Below are 21,412 nucleotides of genomic sequence, written 5' to 3' on the forward strand. Positions count from 1 at the left end.
CAACTTTCCGTTGCCATTCAGAACGCCGCGGTGCCATTTCAAACAAGGGGCAACATTCCGTTGCCATGCAGTGTCCTTCAGACAAGGGGCAATTTTTCATTGCCATGGATCCGAGGTTGCGCATCTCAAGAGTAAGTCCCATGCTCGTAGAGCAGTGGTCGTTTACGAAAATAGTTTTTGAGAATTTTTACTGAGGTTGACTGATCTTCTCGAAAAGTATTCCATTTTCAAAACTGGACCATTTCTTGGACCCAAAAGAGGAAAATTTTCAGTGCTCACAGCCTAACTTGCATGATTTTGAATCAGAAAATTGAACAAGCATGCTAATCTAACTCTCATTTTGGTCAAAATTTTTTAGGAGAAAACTAAAACTAAAAAATGGTCAAAATGATGAACTACGGGCACAGTTGAGTCAGGCTTCCTGTCTTTTCCCCATTGCCAACATACTTGCCAGAAAGGCCACTCTACCCGCCAAAAAAGGGGGGGATGACCGAAGTTAACAACAAAGGGCTGAAAGCTCTCTCATCCTCCAAGCAGCGAGGTATCAAGCCGAGTGCGAAGCACGAATTGGAATGGATCGAGATGCTCCATTCCCTCATCCGGCGCATCGACAGATGTCACCGAAGGAAATAGCCGCGAGCTGATTATGTTGGGTGTGAGCCCGCAATTTGCTGTTTATCCATCAACCACCTAGGGGAGGGATGAAAAATGAGAGATTAAAGAATAGAGAGACGTGCGATGAGAGGAAAAGTGAGAAAAGGGCTTTTTCAGAAAAATGGAGCTTGAGGGCCGAGTGATGTGAGAACCACAAATAAGAAAAGGGTGGGAAACACTACCCGGTGAAACAGGCTCCCTGTGCACATTTGAGTGTCTTGTCTTTTTGTTTTATCTCGATTCTTGTTTTGAGTCGTTTCGAGTGTTACCCGACGTGTCTAGGTTGTGTGCCTTTTACTTCCCTATTGAGTCGTTTTGCTGTGTTCAGTCGTAGGCTCAATACCTGGTCGAAAACTCCTCTCTGAATTTCAAAAATAAAATCGTTTTGTACTCCGAGTGCCATGCCATTCTCCACATTTGTACAAAACAAGATTCATTCTTTCATAAAACCGCAGGGTTCAACCCAGGTCATTGTCAGAGCAGCAAAACAAGGACCTATCTGAAGCTATATAAGTTCTGGACTGCGAAGCAAAAGAAAATAGGGAAAATTTTGAGCATCTGAGTGTGTTTCACCTTCAAAAATTTCTGAGATCACATTCCATATGTACCTCTTCAGGCCTTGCCAGTGCCCTGAAAAATGAGTGTGCCTCTACTCCAAGCTTAAGCATGCTTCAAGTCAGAATGGCAATTAAAGCAGTAGCAGCAGATGTTACCTTTCGCCAATATGAACAGGGTGTGCCCCTTTGAGCTGAGTGTGTTGCAAAGTCCTCTAAGAGATAAATCAGAGGCACCAGGGTACATGTTTGATGCTCCTCTACTACTTAGAATGTGCACTTTCGTATACACTTCTGCGACATGCGTGCCACACATCGTTATGATTCATGCATAGAATATGCTTGCTTTCGATTCTGCATAGAATTTGCTTTCAATATTGCATAGAATATGCTCCTGTTTCTTGCATAGAAAATGCTCATATCTTTTGCATAGAAAATGCACTCTTCCATGCTTGCATAGAAAATGCACCTCATTTGCATAGAACATGCATTCACTCGCACTATCTTGTGCACTTACACTTTGTATCTCACTAGCACTGTCTTGTACATCTTGTGGTTGTATCGCACTGTTAGTGCATTTCAATCGCGCTGTTTAGCGTATCGCACTGTCTAGTGCATTTCAAAATCAATCGCGCTGTTTAGCGTATCGCACTGTTTAGTGCATTTCAAATCAATCGCGCTGTTTAGCGTATCGCACTGTCTAGTGCATTTCAAATCAATCGCGCTGTTTAGCGTATCGCACTGTCTAGTGCATTTCAAATCAATCGCGCTGTTTAGCGTATCGCACTGTTTAGTGCATTTCAAATCAATCGCGCTGTTTAGCGTATCGCACTGTCTAGTGCATTTCAAATCAATCGCGCTGTTTAGCGTATCGCACTGTCTAGTGCATTTCAAATCAATCGCGCTGTTTAGCGTATCGCACTGTCTAGTGCATTTCAAATCAATCGCGCTGTTTAGCGTATCGCACTGTCTAGTGCATTTCAAAATCAATCGCGCTGTTTAGCGTATCGCACTGTTTAGTGCATTTCAATCGCGCTGTTTAGCGTATCGCACTGTCTAGTGCATTTCAAAATCAATCGCGCTGTTTAGCGTATCGCACTGTTTAGTGCATTTCAACCGCGCTGTTTAGCGTATCGCACTGTCTAGTGCATTTCAAATCAATCGCGCTGTTTAGCGTATCGCACTGTCTAGTGCATTTCGAATCAATCGCACTGTCTAGTGCATTTCAAATCAATCGCGCTGTTTAGCGCATCGCACTGTCTAGTGCATTTCAAATCAATCGCGCTGTTTAGCGCATCGCACTGTCTAGTGCATTTCGAATCAATCGCACTGTTTAGTGTATTTCAATCGCGCTGTTTAGCGTATCGCACTGTCCTGTGCATTTCAAATCACTCGCGCTTTCTTGCGCATTGCACTGTTTTGTGCACTTTGCTTGCATTTTGCATGCATTGCATCGCGCTATCTTGCGCATCTCACCTGTACTTGTTAGTGCATTGTATCGCGCTATCTTGCGCACCTTATTTGTATCGCACTGTTTTGTGCATTCACCTTGCTCGTAACTGTTTTGTACACCTTTAGCATCGCACTATTTTGTGCATCTGTTTAGCACTGTTTTGTGCATTCACTCTGCATCGCACTGTCTTGTGCACTCGCCCGGTCTAGGAGACCTTAACTCCTCTGGTCTAAGGAGACCTTAAATCCTGCATCATCATTCGCGCTGTTTTGCGCATCGCGTTTGCATTTATTCGCGCCGCTTCGTGCACTTTCTGGTCTAGGAGACCTTAAATCCTCTGAAGGTGCAATTCCTTTGGTGTTTGTCGTGCCCGAACGACTTTCGATGGTCTGGTATAGCCACCTGCCTGTGTTTGCGGTGAGTTCCTAGGAGACCAACTGAGACGGTGGAAACTAGAGTTCGAATGGCTCATGCCTAGAACACAAAGGTTCGGGATTTTCGTGACTAAAGTCTGGTTTAAATACCCAGAGGCGTGTCCTCGGCTTGAAATCTGTATGGAAGCCCCATAGGTTGAGATAGCGTGTATGCACCTCAATTCTGGATACTGAACCAACCTAGTCTGTCACCCCGTTGGAGAATAGGGAAAGCTGCGACCATAGTCAGGGAGAAAAGTGGTACCTGCAGTTCAACCAAGAAGAAACGAAAGATCCCCAGCAGCATGAGGTAAGTCATTGCCAATTGCCCCTGTAAGGTACCTTTACCTCTTAGCCATTATATTGCATTTTAGCCACTACATTACAGTGCATTGCATGAATCCTCAATTTTCAAACCGGCTTCGCGTAGCGTATAAGTCCAACTTTCAAAACCGGCTTCGCGTAGCGTATAAGTCCAACTTTCAAAACCGGCCTCGCGTAGCGTATAAGTCCAATCTTCAAAATCTTCTTGCGTATCATTTTCATTTTGCCCCTGCCTGCGGGCATGCCTGCGGGCACATCTCTGTTTATCTTGCCTGTTTGTCTAAGTCTTCGGCCTTGTCAAAAATGGGTCGTCTCTTGGCTTTGACATTCACTCCCGTCACTTGTGACTTCCGAGTTCTGTCAAAGAGGGGCAACTGTAGACACCCCATTTTTGACCGACCTTAAGACTCAGACGTCACCGATTAAGCGCTTGGTGATGTTGCATAATGTGCTTGTTCAGAAGTTTCAGAGTCGCGGCTGTGAGCCCTGCCTCCGGACTTCCAAACCCTTTTCTGTGCCTTGTCTCGGTTTGCGAGCCAGACTCGGTTTTCTCCGTTTCTTTTCCTGAGGGGAGGGAGAGGTCCCGTAGACCATCTCTCAATGTCCGTAGGCTACATTTGGTGGCCGTAGGCCATTTTGCCCATTTCGGAGTCCGGTTCCCGGTTTTCGGAGCCGTCAGGCCGGGTGCCTCGGTTCGGGACCACCTAACCATCTCCGTTTGCTCTGATTTTTGGTATACATCCTATTTCATCCATTTTGAGGGACACTGAGGGCTGAGAAACCCACTTCGAGGTCAAATACAATTTTCGGTGCTTAACAGCCCATTTCCGGGACCTCGAAATGCGTGTTTTGGCCCCGGAACATTCGTTTTGCAATGGTTTTCGTTCATTTTTGGCAGGTACCTCTGTTTTATCACAGGGAAGGTCACTGAAGGGTGGGAGGCCAGCAATTGTTGCAGCAACCAGTTATCTCTCCTCCGGAGCCTCCCGGCGCCCGTTTTTCCAACTTCCGGGCTAATGTTGAATACCTTAGAGCCAGCGTTGCCAACTTTCAACCACATATCTGTGATCTACACATCTGAGAGGCCCCTAAAAGTTCATGGCCGGCCATTAAGGTCACCTGACCCTTTTGACCCCTTTCTTCCGGGCTAATGTTGAACCCCTTGGACCCTTTTTCTCGAACTTTGAACCACATATCTGTGATCTACACATCTGGGAGGCCACTAAAAGTTCATGGCCGGCCAGTAAGTCAACTTGACCCTTTTGACCCCCTCTTTCCGAGCCATTGTTGAACCCCTTGGGCCCACTTTCTTGAAATTTCAATTACATGGTTGTGTTGTACACACATAGGGCTACCTCCCCAATACTTGGCCGGCCAGAAAAGCTGGTTGACCCTTTTGACCCCTAGCCGGCCGGCTAGGGGGTGTGGCCGGCCGGCCACCTCCAGCAAAAGTGAGCGGCCGGCCGTGCTCTCCTCACTGTGCCCCTTCCAGCTGTGAGGCAATATCCCCCAGATATTTTCTGTATCCGGGGGATATTTTGGGAGAGAGTTTTCCTCTCCATTTGACCCCCCTTTTACACCCCCTTTCTTGACCATATAACCAGCTGAGGACCTTCTTCTAGGGGGTTAGAAAATTTGATCTTAAGAACTCCATAGCCAACTCCATCTTCATCTTCTTCAATTCTTCAAAAACCCTAAGTCCATTAACCTCCATTCCTTCTATACCACCAAGCCCTACCACCACTATCTCATTTCCAGCAACAAAGAAGGGTTCTTGAAGGCCAAAGGAGCAGCAAATCCATTCAAGAAGCAACCAAAGTCTAGATCTTCAAGGGTAAGTTACACTTTTACCCTTTTGACCCTTTTTCTTAATCAATATGTAAGCCATGCATGCTTTTTGTGTTGAGCTTCGGCCTTAACTGAAAAGGGCCATATTTTGAGCTCATCTTCACTTCTCATCAAGGGCTCAACCCTGTTTGAGCCCTCCATAATACACTTGCTTCTTTGACCATCTTGTATGTCATAATTTTGCATGCTATTTTTGACCCATGAGTAATTTATTTTCGAGCATGTGGTAAACTGATTTAGGGCTTATTTTGAGCCCCTCTTCAACATTGGAGAAGGGCTCAACATTGTTTGGTGTTTCCATATGTCACTTGTAGTTATATCCCCTATTTGGCCCCTTTTTTTTGCATAAATTAGTAGCCCTCTTTGTTTCTGTTTTTGGACCTTGGTCCGAACTGAAAGTGGTCTTATTTTGGCCTATACTTCCTGTTTCATTCACACTTTTTTTCTGTTTGGTGATTATTTTATACACTTCATGTTTTAGCACCTTTTGAGCCTTATTTTGCATCATATTTTTAGCATGTTTGTATACTGATTTTGAGGCTGCCATATGCTGTAAATGTTCATTTTTTTTGTCCATCTTCAGTGTTGTAGAAGGAATTTTTTCAGTTTGGGTTTAGCTTATACCACTTGCTTCATTACCCCTATCTTGGCCCCTATTCTTGTATGCTATTTTTGCCATACCTATATTTGCTGTTTGGCCATGTTTATAACTGGAAAAGTGCTTATTTTGGGACTGTCTAGCTTCTGTCTTTGCATTGCATGTCCATGTTGTGCATGTTTAGTATGGCTATAGGCCATTTCGGATGCCTAATGTTGCATTTCGGGACATTTCCTTGCATTTCATGTCATTTCGCTTCATTTCGGGACTGTTTTCCCCCATATTTTGTTGCTGAAATTCCATTAGTATGCTTGCATATCATTTCCATGTCATTTCATATCATTTTATCATTGCCTCGGTTTGCGTGCCCGTGTGCACGCATTTCGAGGCACTTCATTTTCTGCCATCGGCATCCGATGTGAGTGTGGCTGAGGCTCACTTGTGTTGGTATAAGCCCATTTGTCATTTTCCATGTCATTTGCATTGCGTATGCATTGCCTCGGTTTGCGTGCCCGTGTGCACGCATTTCGAGGCACTTCATTTTCTGCCATCGGCATCCGATGTGAGTGTGGCTGAGGCTCACTCGTGTTGGTGTAAGCCCATTTGTCATTTCCATGTCATTTTATCATTGCCTCGGTTTGCGTGCCCGTGTGCACGTACTTCGAGGCATCTCATTTTCATTGTATCTGCCATCGCCTCGGTTTGCGTGCCCGTGTGCACGCATTTCGAGGCATCTCATTTTTAGCATTGTGTATGTTAGGATCGCATCTTAGTTACATTTCATGCATATCATGCGTATTGCATCGTGTCCGGAATAGGGGTTAGCCCGGACACGGGAAACGAGGTACATTTCGTACTCCGAGTGACGGAGTGTGTCTCAATTCCCCAGTCACCGACACTTCGGATTATCCATGATGGAGTTAGGTTTTAGCTGTAGTTTCATGTGCATTCATCCTATATTGAGTTGTGCATTTCGATTCCTCGGCCATCATGCCTCGGTTTGTGCGATTGGTGGCACGAGGATCGAGACATGCATATATCTGTGCAAATACATTGCTATGCCCCTTTCCTGCTCTCTGTTGCAGCAAAATCAGGAATCAACAACTTTTCGGGACTTGGCGCGCATTTCAAGGATAGCTGTAAACAGAGGCTAATTGGGGCATTCCGGTGGATTTCCGCGCAAGACAATCCGGATATGCATCATCCATCAGAAGCAAGGCAGTCCCTGGCTTGCACGCCAGTTTATTTGCTTTCTAGTTAATTCATTAATTAATTAGAATTCTGTAATATTTTGGACTGTAATATTCTTTTATTTTGGGGACTGTAATATTTGGACTGTATTATTTATTCGGACCCTCCGAGTGAGGGCACAACTGTAATAAGTGTGCGTGAGTGTGATGTATGTCTTCCAACCCCACGTCTTTCTCCCTTTTATTTATCCGCTTACGATGGTTAGATTAGGGCATGTTTAAATTAGCATACAGTATGACAGCATGTTTGCATCATTCATCTGTATTGCATGCGCTGGGCTCGGCGCATCATACTAACTGCATTGTACTTTCAATTCCAAATTAAATACATGTTAGTTGTAGCATTTCATATGCCATGTTTAGAATAGCCGAGCCTGCTATAGTTGTATTTTGCATGTGTTGCATTAGGCATTTCTGTACACTTAGGATCATGCATGATTTCTAATATAGTTTCTATTTTGGCTTGGAGTACTCGGTGAGTTTTATACTTTAGCATCCTTGCATGTGTGTGAGTGAATGCCATGATAGCATGCTTACCATGAGGCTATGTGCTTATCTGATATATCTGCCTGAATGCCTGTGGGTGAAGGTTGGGTTATCTGAATTGGAATGAATCATCAAAATGTTTCAAGCCTACCTGCGGGTAGCAAACCCTTTTCAAAAACAAACAAGAAGTGTTTTGTTCCAATCTAGGCGACCTAGTCTATACTTATATGCTGTGAGCATCACATAGTAATCTAGGCTAATAACCGGAATAAGAACTCACAATGTTTTCAAAAATTGATATCATGGTTAGTAGAGGCCGGTCTATGACCGGGCGAGCGGGGGTGCTCACGAAGTGACCTTCCCCAATCGTACCCAAGTTCCCGAGCCGAGGCAACTTTGGTGATGACGGACACGTGGCCTTTTGGCACCGAGTCAGGGTTTCCTAAATTTCCCAAAATAAAATATTTAGGTGGCGACTCTGTATCTGGCAAAGCAGTCCATGTTTGGCACTTCTTTCAAAAATCAGTTTTCCTAAAACGATTTGCCGGATTTGGACTCTTTGGTTCAGATTAAGAACCGTGACATTTAAGAGTCCGAGCTGTAGTGACCCCAAAATGAACAGAACGGGACTAACCCTCCCGGGGCGTTCGGGGACGTCTACAAGTGTGCACACCAATGCAATAAAGGTCTTGCACCTTCCAAGGATTTAAGGTCTCCTAGACCGTACGTGTTTAAGGTCTCGCCAGACCATGCGTGTTTAAGGTCTCGCCAGACCACGGGGGTATTTACAAGACGCGTGACAATGCGCTGAAGGTTTCGCACCTCCAAAGGATTTAAGGTCTCCTAGACCGTGCGTGTTTAAGGTCTCGCCAGACCGTGCGTGTTTAAGGTCTCGCCAGACCGTGCGTGTTTAAGGTCTCGCCAGACCGTGCGTGTTTAAGGTCTCGCCAGACCGTGGGTATTAAAGACGCGTGACAATGCGCTGAAGGTTTCGCACCTCCAAAGGATTTAAGGTCTCCTAGACCGTGCGTGTTTAAGGTCTCGCCAGACCGTGCGTGTTTAAGGTCTCGCCAGACCATGCGTGTTTAAGGTCTCGCCAGACCGTGCGTGTTTAAGGTCTCGCCAGACCGTGCGTGTTTAAGGTCTCGCCAGACCGTGGGGGTATTGCACGACGGTATGATGCGCAAAATAGCGCAATGCGTTAGGCAACGCGAGTGCACAAGACAGTGCGATGGAATGCATGCAAAATGCAATGAGATGCGCAAAACAGCGCGAACAATTTTGAAATGCACAGAACAGTGCGATGCGCAGAACAGCGCGAGGTTTGAAATGCACAAGACAGTGCAATGCGCAGAACAGCACGAACAATACAATGCACTAACAAGTGCAATGCGCAGAACAGCGCGAACAAAACAATGCACTAACAAGTGCAATGCGCAGAACAGCGCGAACAAAATACAATGCACTAACAAGTGCAAGTAAGGTGCGCAAGATAGCGCGAACAAAATACAATGCACTAACAAGTGCAAGTAAGGTGCGCAAGATAGCGCGAACAAAATACAATGCACTAACAAGTGCAAGTAAGGTGCGCAAGATAGCGCGAACAAAATACAATGCACTAACAAGTGCAAGTAAGGTGCGCAAGATAGCGCGAACAAATGCAATGCACAAAATAGTGCGATGCGCAAAATAGCGCGAACAATTTACAATGCACTAACAAGTGCAATGCCAAGTGTGACGTGCATGCCACACGGAGTGTAAATGGGCTTGAATGCGCAACAACGCACGTATTCCGGAATGCATGACAATGCATGGAATGGAAATGCAATGATGATGCATGAGAAATGTGCACGACAATGCAAAGGGGTGCGTGTTGCAACGCATGTAACACATGCATAACAATGCAAATGTGTGGCGCGTGACAGCGCGATGTAATGCACCGAAGTAGTGTGATGAGTTCGTGCAACACACATGGGGCAACTTTTGAATTCAAAAGGATACAAAAAGGATACACCTTGCACGAATTCGAGTGCCACGCACTGGAGACACGGCCCGAAGTCAAAACGGAGGCCGGTTGAACATCGGAGATGCGCTTTCTTGCACTTTCTTTAGCTATGAAGACCCAAAACAACTCAAAAGGCCTAAACAAGGCTGTGGGAACCCCACCGGCCGAAAGGGGAGGCCACCGGCTGGCCGTCGGCACAAAAATAATTCTATCGGCACAAAAAAGTGCCGGCCGGCACAAAACATTGCCGACCGGCAAACAGTTGCTGAATCGGGGCAGTTTTGTCTTTTCACTTCGGGCATTATAAAATAGGGCTTGAAAATCCTATTCTTCACTTTTCCACCGCCGAAAATTCTTGCCCTCTCTCTCTAGAGTGCTTCTGTCTCATTTTTCGCCCGTTTCTTCGCGTTCTACGCCCGTTTCGTCGTCGGATTCGCGTTTCTCTTCGCGTTTCGGACACTTTCCACCGATCACATTCTCGTTTCGGCGCCTCGTTCGGCGTTCTCGCCTTCTCGGGGTTTGTTCCCCTCACTTTCCTCTTCATTTCCGTGTCCTTTCACATTCCGGCCTTCCCGGCCATTTCCGACCCTCTCGGGAGTTGACTTTTCAGTTGACTCTTCGTATTCCGGCTCGGTTTTCCTTTTCCGGCCATTTTCACACCACTCTCTACATGGCGGACGACATTCCACGTGTCGGGACTCCCCCGGACCACGAGATGGACCCCGGGGTCGAGCTCTTACCACTGAGCGAGCGCCCGTTCGACCCGGCGACCTACCGGCCGGCGATCCACGTTCTGCCCCCTGACGGCCTGCGTCAGTTCCGGAGCTTCGAGAGGTACGCGCCCCCTGAGTTACTGCTACGCGAGCCTACCTCCCACCTTTCATTCGGCACTCCCGAGGTAACTCTTCATCTTCTGCTTTACTTTTTGCAATGTAGGATACAAAACTGCCATAGTTAGCTGTATTCTTTAATTGCTGAAATCTGATATGCCGTAGACCGTAGTTGACTGTAAACATACATACAACTGATATCTGCTTGAGACTGACACATGCACACACACTGCACTAGTCCTGAATCACCCAAACACACGGCACACACTGTATTCTACTGCACACACACTGGTACCCAGTATTTGTCTGAATCTGTTCGATTTGCACACATGCCACATCTGTTCTGAAACGCCCAAACACGCTGACACAGCACACGTATTTTCTATAAGCACACCGGCACCCGGTATCTGCCTGAATCTGACAAACTTGCATACATGCCATATCTGTCTTTTCAAAATCGCATTTTGAATGTTGTCCTGCAATTGTTGTTTTCTGTTTGCAGGAGGGTTCCCATACCATTCGCGGGTATGGGAATACTGGTGCGCGGGAGTGGTATGACGAGCTCCCTGATGCGGTCCAGCGCATCGTGGACCGAGCGGGCTTCGGCACCTTCTGCCGAGGGCTCTCTAGGTTGTCCACCTGCAGACCTCTTCTTGCTGCTCTGGCGGAGAGGTGGTGGGACACCACCGATTCTTTCCACTTTTCTGCCGCAGGGGATATGACGATGACCCCTTATGACTTCTCGATGCTCACAGGCATCGGGGTAGGGGGTGATCCGATCCCCTTCGACATAGCGATGGATGAGTGGACCGCCGCTCAGGTTCATTTACTGGGGGAGGCCCCTCCGCTAGCTCGCCCAGGCTTCGTCCGCTATTCCTGGTTCGAGGCACAGTTCAGGGTCCTGCCCGCATTGGGGGAGGAGACTCAGATGACCGAGGAGGACGTGGAGAGATATGCTCGGGGCTTCCTCATGTTCCTTTTCGGGACTACTATCTTTGCCGACCGGGCGAACACCGTGCCTCTCTGCCTTCTCAGTGCACTGGTGGACGTCCGAGATATTCTGCACTTCGATTGGGGCGGCGCTGCTCTGGCCACCTTGTACGGATATATGAGCTCGGCTTCTCGCGGCAGCGGCCAGCTGCTCGGAGGTTACTGGCGAGCTTGGGAGGTACATTTCTTCTCCACTTTTCCTTTCTGTCTCGTACTTTCCGTAGTCTGTACACTGCACACACTGTAGTCTGCGTTACACTTACCGTATACTGTACACACGGCACACACATACATTCTGTTTTACACTGACTGTACACTGCTCACACTGTACACTGCACACAATACACTGCACAACACACGGCTCTGCCATTTCTGCTTTATTCTGTATACCCTGCTTTATCTGAAGGTCATACTGACATCTGTTTTGCAGTTGTGGGTTTATGCCTACTTCCCTAGGCTTGCACCTGTGCCAGTTGCGGAGCCTCCTCCGGCTGTTCCTTTCTCGAGTCGCTTTGACGGGGGATGCACCCGGCGACCTCGGGAGACATTCGGCTTCTTCCGCCGATACTTCGACACCATCACCCCCACAGAGGTATGCTTTACTTTCAGTTCGTTTAGCTTCGCTTTCCCACTGCATGTTTCAATAACAGTAGATAACAAACTGTCTGTTACTTTCAGATCACATGGCGGCCATGGGCTTCCTTGCCGTCGGCGATGCGGGGTCGGTTCCCTGGTGCTGAGGAGACCTCGCGTTTCCGGATTCTGCTAGAGGGCCCGGTCTGTCGGGCTTGGTACCTGGGGGAGCGTTTTCTACGCCAGACCCGCGGGTTACCTGAGCAGATAGTCCCGGCTCACCGTCCTGCAGAGATGAGGGAGACCGAGGGGCTGACCCCTGAGCAGCTGGATGATTACTCCATCGGCTGGGAGGAGGCCGGCTTCCGAGGCACCGGCGACTATCAGGAGTACGTGCGGACGTACCTGATGCGACCTTTGAGCGGTCGTCGAGCAGAGGGGGCCAGGCCTGTAGCATCGGCGGCTGGGGCCGGAGCAGGAGCAGGGGCTGGATCTTCGAGGAGGGCCCGAGTCCGTGGCAGGGGCGGAGCGCGGGGAGGACGAGGAGCTGGCTGGCCTGCCCTGCCTGCTGTACTGACTTTCCAGGGGCAGGGTGGGTCGACCTATCAGATCCCCTTCGCCCCTCCACCGGCTGGTCATGAGTTCACTGACATCCCCGACCTTCCGCCGGTATGTATCACTGCACTTCGTACAGTTATCTCACTTCAGTTTACTGATATTCCACAGAATACTAATGCATCTGATACCTTTGCAGGCTTCTCCTGAGTACACCCGTCAGTCGTTGGCGATGAATGCCTCGATGATGGGGATGCTCCAGCGGACATTTGACCTTCTGGCTGTCTACAGCATACCGGTATGTCCTTCTGACACTGGCCTCAAACCATTCATACACTGCTTCGCATAATCTGATTCACGGCACAACACCTGATACACTGATCTCACTGTATCTGAGCACTGCATACACTGCATTCTGCACTAAACTCTGTACTGACAAACTGCTCACGGCATTCATACACTGTATCCATACACTGCATTCTGCACTGATAAACTGTCTACAGTATACTGATGCATTTCACTTTTTGTGTGCTTTTTCAGCCTCCCTTCCAGATTCCCATGGCAGGAGGTGCTCCAGCCAGACCTTCTGTCCCTGCCCGGGGGAGAGATGAGGAGGGCAGGATATTTCCCCGCACTAGGGGTGGGCGTACTCACGTCGGGAGTAGCTCACGAGCTCCAGTCCCGGACGATGACGATGACGAGGAGTCAGAGGCGGAGGCAGGGTCATCGGAGGAGAAGACCGGAGACGGTTCTAGCTCGAGCTCTGACGACGACGCTGATGATGCTCCTGGACCCTCGTCCAGGAAGAGGACCAGGACGGACTGACAGCCCCTGGAGTGCTTGACATAGATGCAGATTTTTGCTATCTTTTCTTTCTTTCTTGTACTTTTCTTTTTGGTTGGTAGATAGATTACCTTGTACTGCCACAGGCAGGTTTTGTTTCCAAAGCTTGTACATTTGAAAAAGATAATGAAATGAAACGAAACGAACTTTTTATCTGAAAAAGTGTTTACATTTACACATTTCATGCATTGCATCGCATCTCATCATGTTACACCTCAATGTAAATGGAATTGATTGGTTGTCTGAAAATTGAACACTTGCACTGTAATAATCAGATAACTTAAACAGCTAACAACCGAAACAACCCAAGCAACCCACTGCCTGATTCTTAGACACACAGCCCTTACTCTGTTGGGGATTGATCTGCATACAGCCCAAAACACAGCATTCAGTTCATTCTGCACACTGCAATTCTCAAACAAGACAGCCCAATCTAATCAGGACGGACCTCAAAGATGGAACCGGTTGGAGTCGGAACACGTTCCAATGTAGAGAATGGCACAGCATTCTGAGCATAAGCGATTTTTGAAATCGAATGAGGGTTTTTCAAACCGGGATATCGAGCCTACCACTGAACAGAGCGGAAAGGACTCAAATATAGGTACACGACCTAAACACAACGAGACACGCTCGGGAAAGACTAAAAACAAAAGACGAGACCGTCAAATGAAAGAGACACGACACACAGACGCGTAACCAAAGATGGGGGACCTCGGACCACGAGGAGCCAGTTCAATCTGGGTATTGTTTCCCACCCCTTCTTATTTGTGATTCTCACATCACTCAACTCTCAAGCTCGGATTTTCTCTCGAAACCCTTTTCCTCGCTTTTCTCTCAACTTACACCTCTCTATTCTTCATTCTCTCATTTTTCATCCCTCCCCGGGGTGATTGATGGATAAATGGAAAGGTGCGGGTTTATGCTCAACACCGTTAGCTCACGGCTATTCTTCCGGCAGGCAGAGTGCTCTTCTGGCAAGTACGTTGATGACGGGGGAAAGAGAGCGCCTGACTCAACTGTGCCCCTAGTTCATCATTTTAACTATTTTTTCGTTTTTGCTCTCTACTAAAACGGTTTTGATCGAAATGAGAGTCGGATTAACGTACTTGTTCGACTTTTGTTTTGAAAAGCATGCAAGTCAGGCAGCAAGCACTGAAAATTTTCCTTTTAGGTCCAAGACAATGGTCCGGTTTTGGAAAATGAAATAGTTTTCGAGAAAATAGTCAACCTCAGTAAAAATTTTCAAAAACTATTTTTTTAAACAGCTGATGCTCAACAAGCATGGAACTTACTCTTCGAGATGCGCGACCTCGGATCGGAGGCAATGGAAAATTGCCCCTGGTTTGAAGGAGGGTGGGAGGCAACGGAAAGTTGCCCCTAGTTTGAAAGGCGGCTCACAGCGGCTCGTGGCAACGGAAAGTTGCCCCTTGTTTGGGATGGTACCGCAGCAATCCGCGGACAGTCTTCATTGGCGGTGGTTGATCTCTTGGACACAGCGATGACGAAGACGGTCACAACAAATATATGGACACAGTCACCTTGAAGGGTGTTGGCCACTGGACTTTGGAACGAAATTGAAACCATTGCATGGACTGAGACGCTATGAAAGCGTTGGGGGCTGGACTTCATGATGAAGTTGCCTACGTATCCCAAACATGGGAATCAAGCCTTACGTAGTTCCGGTTAAGGTCCACTCGGGTATTTTAACCTTCACTTTGTTTGGCTCTTATTTTTGCCAAGGCGCCCAATGCGGGTTTTCGACCTTGCGAGCTTCTTTTCATTTTCTATTTCTTCTTCATTTCTTTTGCATTTTTATTTTTCTTTTCTTTTTGGTATCTTTTGTCTTTTCTTTTCTTTTCTTCTTTTTTTGTATTTTTCTCTTGCTCTAACTTTTGCCTGGGTCGCCCTTCTGGGTTTTCGACCCAGCGAGCCTCTCAAAGGGTAAAAGTGTAGCAAGTCCATGCCAAATGGTTCCTGAACTGGAAGCCTCTCCGTGTCTAAGAGAACGGCTGTTGCACTGATTTGCGGAGAACCCATCAGGGTTACTCTACGAGCTTCTTCCGGCGAGATCTACTCCTTCTGATTCGGCCTTGATGCTTCTTGATCGAAGGCTACCTCAAAACTGGCCACACGGGCCTTTCATGGCGTTTGTCCGTTGAAGTTTTTGAACAGTCTGAATGGGTTCAAAGTCGGAACGGGTTGAATCTTGAGGCTGAGAGCGATCCTAAGCTGCGCGATCTCAAGAACGATTCCACACAGGTCTTCACAAGGCCGCGTAAAATATTTGTTTTTGAAAGTTTTTAAGAAAGCGACGAATCGCTCGTGCCGAAGATAGTGTGGAACCAATCTGGATCAGGCCAGGGTCCTTCTCAGTACTCACGCCGACAAGCATGATTTCATTCATAAAAAGGCTTAGCACGCCTCTCTTTCTCTCAAAATGATCAAAATTTTACAAAACCCAAGGAATTCCTTCCTCTTCGTTTTCATCACCGCAGTGTTCAAAAAGTTTTTTTTTGAAAACTTAGGTTAATGCTATGAGTTTGGCGCGCAGGAGAGCAGGCGAGATGTACTGTCAGCCCAATCAAATTCTCTGGTCCTTATGCTGAAAGCAAGCATGAAGTTGAGATAGCAACAGCTATTTCAATCGGCTCTGTTGGTGTAACTGGCCCCTCGGCAGGAACAGACTCAAAACAAAAACAGATAATAATAAAACAAGACGGTGTTCGGGACAACAACCCCTGAATCACCGGGTATTATATACAACGGGGACTGACTCGATACAACAAGACAGACCCTTAAGCAAAAAAAGACTGACTCAAGACAAAGAGACAGACTCAAAACAAAAGACCGACTCGATATCCAAGCCAGAATTTACAAAACTCGGTTTCACCGATGCTCAAAAATGCGTGCCAAACGCTTCATCAAAAAAAAAAAACCAAATGTTGCCCGCAGGCGGTTCACTTTACATACTCGCAGTATCTGAGCCCTCGAAATCCAACAACTGAGTGGTGACGGGCTTGCCTGAGGTAGGTGGTAGGATAACCTTATTATCAATCAAATCCTGCACTTCATGGCGAAGGCGGGAACATCCATCGGTGCTGTGACCGGACTGTTGATGGTACGCGCAGTACAAGGTAGCATCATGGGTGGCGGGGAGATTCTTCGGGAGCGGTCGGGGCTCCAAAGGCTTAAGATGCCCATTCTTCGCCAATATCAACAATGCCCTAGACAAAGGCATGTGGAGGTCGTGAAAGACTCTGCGCCCTCGAGGTAGGTACTTTGCAGTTTGAGGATTCTTGCCAGACGCACTGGCGAAAGGATCAGCTGGCGCTGCCTTGGCTTTTTGAACCTTTCCCGGTGCAGGGTTGGGAACAACAGGAACTGTTTGGGCATGACGGGGCCCATCCCGGTTTTCTGCCTGGCTTGAACTGCCTTTGGTTGGAGCGGGGAAAGCATCATCTATAGCTTTGGTCACTATTGCGGATGTTTGTTGCTTGTTCATCCCTCTGGCCTTCAGAGCCTCGACTGCCCACAGCAGTTGTTCAATAGGGTCGGCATCTACCTTTGCCTTGTCCTTTCCTTTGGCCTCAGCCTGATCGAGGGTCGGGGTTAGTGCTGACATATCGTGGCTATAGCCAGAAGCCATCTCTGGCTGGCTGAGCTCTATCACAATCCGCCCCAGTAGCGGGGGCTCCTGTGGTACAAAATTCCCGGCATACGGTGCCGCTGGTGGTGAAGCCGACATTCCATAGGCGAGGTCTGCCACAGACCTTTGGAGATCGCCTATCATCCCCATCAATTCGAAGGTGGTGGGCTCACGAGCCTGGTATAACTGGGGAGCCCAAACCGGGTGCACAACGGGCGACCTGGGCGGATATGACATACTGATGCTGGCTTCATTCTGCGGAGTGGTTCCCTGCTCCGGTGCGGCTGTCATAACCACAATTTCTTCTGAACTTTGTGTCGCCATAAATCTTGCCTCAGCAAAGGGGAGACACTGGCTGTTCTGTATCAACTCTGCAACTCTCTGGACTGAAAGAAAAACAGACAGCACTTCAGCCCAAACTGATCAAACACGGGTGTAGCCGAACAACTGTTCCCTACTGCTGATCACTGTTCCCAGATTTCTGTTCCCCAAAATACTGAATCTGATACCCGCGGATAACTGATTCTCAAATTCTGATACCAATGCCCTTAGGCCTGATGCCCCAAACTTGCAAACTGGTATGTACATTCCTGTAGAGATACACTCTAAAAGCACATAGCAAGTAAGAGAGAGCCAAAACACCCCTATGTTGGGGTAGGGTTTCCCTGTCCTATTTTGTCAGGAACTAGGATTTCATTACGCACGCAGCGGTTTCAAACAACCTATAATCGGGTAAGCAACCTGTCCTAGCTTGGAATGGTCACTATGGATTCCGAATATGCACTAGGTCGAATGGTCAAAAAGGGTGCCCCGGTAAACCGGGGTTTGTGTTCCCATGCTGTCAGAGCCCATAGCCGGTCAGCCTTATGGACATGCCTTGACAAGACAAGCCTCCGGCAAACCGTTCAGGAATGACAGATGGCAAACACTGTGTTCCTAGGCGCACCAATGCACATGCAATGCAAAGAAACACATAAATGAAGTCAAAACAGGATATCACGAGTTCGAGTCAAACTCTCTAAAAATCCCCAGCAGAGTCGCCAGAAACTGTAACAGCGCCCGTGGGCCTCATGCTACAGTTCGGACTCTCGATTTGTGTCACGGTTCTTAATCTGAACCAAAGAGTCCAAATCTGGCAAATCGTTTTGAGAAACTGATTTTTGAAAAAGTAGTGTCAAACATGGACTGCTTTGCCAGATACAGAGTCGCCACCTAAATATTTTTTTATGGGAGAATTTAGGAAACCCTGACTCGGTGCCGAAGGCCACATGTCCGTCATCACCGAAGTTGTCTCGGCTCGGGAGCTTGGGTACGATCGGGGAAGGTCAGCTATGAGCACCCCCTTTCGCCCGGTCCGAAGACCGGCCTCTACTAACCGTGATATCCGTTTTTGAAAACTTTACGTGTTCTTATTCCATTTATTAGCCTAGAATTACTATGTTATGCGCACAGCAAACAAGTATAGACTAGATTGCCTAATTTGGAAATAAACATTGCATATCCGTTTGGTTTGAAAATGCTTTGGAATTTGCTACTCGCAAGTAGGCTAAAATACGGATTCCAACGAGTTTTTCCAACTCAAACAACCCAACCTTCACCCACAGGCATTCAAAACAGTTTAACACATAAGCATCTAGCCACATGTTAAGCATGCTGTTATGGTAACATTCATACTCATGCGATATGCTAAAGCGGAAATACTTACATAGTACTCCGCGCCAAAACAAAGAACTTGTTAGTAATCATGCATGATCCAAGTCCATGTGAAGTGCCTAATGCATCGCATACAAAATGTCGCTAAGATAGGCTCGGCTATCCTAAACATGTCATGTGAAAATGCACAATTATCACGTATTCAGTTTGAAAATTGAAGTATTGATGCAATTAGCGTGATGTACCGAGCCTAATGCATGTAATACAAATGCATGGATGCACACATGCATAGCATAAGGTATGCTAAATTAGACGTGACCTAATACTAACCATCAAAGCAGGTAAGTAAAAGGGAAGAAAGAAGTGGGGATTGGAAGACATTCACACACCCACACACACTTATTACAGATTTGCCCTCGCTCGGAGGGACCAAATAAATATTACAAATTAACTAACTACGCGAGCTAATTAATATTACAAATTAAACTAATTTAATTAACAAATTAAATTAAATTAATTAAAGCAGGAAAGCGTCTCGGGAAACGCGCCACCATGCGCAAGCTGCCTCTGTTTTCCTCCCTTTCCTCCTCTGGAGGTTGTCAAAACCTCAGGACTACATCCTTGGACAGAGGGGATCACCACCGGCTAGATGAAACTTCCACCGGCAGTGTGGTATGGCCATCGGCACAAAATAGGGCCTGTCGGCAGAGAAAAATGTGCCGGTCGGCACATTACACTGCCGGTCGGCAGAGTATTTCTGCAGAACCTGCAACTCACAGCGACAAAGGGCAAAACAAGGCATGGCAGCATATTTCAAGGCATGTATGCACCAACCATGTCTCTTATCATTGTAATGACTCAAAGGGACATGTGCCTCGATTCTCGGACCACCAATCACACATTTCCATGCATGATGGCCCAAAGAACCGAGTATGCATCTTTGATTTCAAATGTATGCACACCAATCAAACAAATAAGGCCCAATTCCTATCACCAATTCAAGGAACAAGGCATGCATGCGAAATGCAATGCAACCTAGGCATACAAGCTAGGAATGCAACATGGCATGGCAATCAACTCATGCAAGCATACAAGCATGCATATGGCAATGCAAATGGATGCAAAGATGGACTTAAACATGAATTAGGCGACTCTAAAATAGGCCTAAAACAGTAGCCAAAAGTGCTAAAGAGTGAGAGCTAAATGGCATGCACACACACATGCTCATAAGGACCAACACTTAAGCATGAATCAAACAACATTCAAGCACACTTGAAAGAAGGAAACATGGACAAATTAGCATGCAACATGAGCCTTAAAATCATGTTATAAAATGATGCCAAATCAAATTATAAATCAAGTCAAGCATGCAACAAAAAGTCCAAGTGTTCAAGGCAAGTTGATAAGGCATTGAACTACACTTATCATGACCAAACATGGCATGCATTAAACAACTAAAAATAGATTTTTAGCTCATAACAAGGCCAAAGGACTCCTTAGATAGCATCTAAGTGGCCCAAATTCAAAGGCATGCAAAGGCACCAAAACATGGAACATTGCAAAACATGCTTTCAAAGCATTAAAGAGACATGCGAGGCAATCAAACAAGCATGGAAATGGGACTGAAATGACATATAGAATGATCCCAAATCACCAAAACAATGCAAAGATGGCATGCTACACATGCACATACTCAAGGCCAACAAGCCCAAATGCAAAGGAGCCTTATAATGCATGCTAAAATCGACCCAAACGACTATGGACAGATCTAAAACATGGCAAAATAAGCATATAACCTTCACAAATACAAGCCTAAAACATGCTCCAACAAAGGCTAACAACCTAGACATGTTAAGGCACAAATATGGCATTACAAGGCAACTATGCTAAACATGCATAAGGTTCCAAAACCAACTTTAAATCATGTTATATCATGGATATATAAGCATGAAAAACAAACCAAACATGCTCAACACACACTCAAGCATAGGCTTCTTTAAGAGGCCAAAATGTGCCCTTTTCAAGGACAACAAGGAGAGGGGGTGGCCCTCTCCTTCTTGGGACTTCAAAGCATCATCTTTACCACTGAAATCCCTCAAGATTTCAGTGGTGAAGAGACCTCAACACCAAAATCCCGGAGCTAGCACAAAATGGCTCAAAATGAGGCCTTTTGGGGCCTAAGGGTGGTCAACACCCCTCAAACAACAAAACACTCTTAATAAACAATAAAGAGGGCTTAAAAATAGAACTTTTTTATGTTATACAATAATCACAAAAACAGCTCTAAGATAGGTATAAAATTGATGCAAGAATGGGGAATAAAGGTGTAAGTTTCTTACCCTTGTAGTCCTCTTCAACAAGGATGCTCCAATGGCCTCCTTTGGCTCCAAATCAGTCAAGAAGCTCAAGAACAACCCCTTAGAACTCTAATCTTAAGAGGAAGGTGAAACACTAGGTGTTTGTGTGCAATAGTAAGGCACAAAACACCTAGTGTGCAAAATGGGAGGGAAAGAGAGATAGATTGAGTGTATCTAACCCTAACCCTAGAAAACCAGAGCTCTCCTCTGTCTTTTCTCTCTCAAAAATGTCTAAGCCTCTCTTTTCTTGCCTTAGAGAGAGCTCCTCTCTATAAGCCTCTTGTAAAGCTTACAAGACAAGCTTTGCAAGAGGGAGATCCCTCCATACACGTGTATGGAGGGGAGAAAAAGTTATACAGCTGTCCTAAAATATCTGCAAA

At 46.7% G+C, this 21,412-nt stretch overlaps 1 protein-coding gene across 1 annotated transcript; it reads left to right on the forward strand.

Annotated features, from left to right (window-relative positions):
- Positions 1-11,424: 11,424 nt before the first annotated feature.
- LOC145790055 (uncharacterized) lies at positions 11,425-13,712 on the forward strand. The gene is made up of 5 exons (XM_082867922.1): positions 11,425-11,583; positions 11,836-11,997; positions 12,084-12,647; positions 12,733-12,831; positions 13,074-13,712. Exons 1-5 carry the CDS (start codon positions 11,524-11,526, stop codon positions 13,356-13,358), a joined length of 1,170 nt encoding a protein of 389 aa, XP_082724048.1. The 5' UTR covers positions 11,425-11,523; the 3' UTR covers positions 13,359-13,712.
- The last annotated feature ends 7,700 nt before the right edge of the window (positions 13,713-21,412 follow it).

Source organism: Camellia sinensis, chromosome 5 (assembly GCF_055761805.1).
Source record: "Camellia sinensis isolate YWXY chromosome 5, ASM5576180v1, whole genome shotgun sequence".
In the NCBI taxonomy this organism is placed as follows: domain Eukaryota; kingdom Viridiplantae; phylum Streptophyta; class Magnoliopsida; order Ericales; family Theaceae; genus Camellia; species Camellia sinensis.

Bases quoted from the DNA above. Each gene is read 5' to 3' on its own strand.
- LOC145790055 (XM_082867922.1), top strand. From the start codon at position 11,524: ATGAGCTCGGCTTCTCGCGGCAGCGGCCAGCTGCTCGGAGGTTACTGG. The intron at 11,584-11,835 runs GTACATTTCTTC...TCTGTTTTGCAG, and splicing joins GTTACTGGCGAGCTTGGGAG to TTGTGGGTTTATGCCTACTT. The intron at 12,648-12,732 runs GTATGTATCACT...ATACCTTTGCAG, and splicing joins ACATCCCCGACCTTCCGCCG to GCTTCTCCTGAGTACACCCG.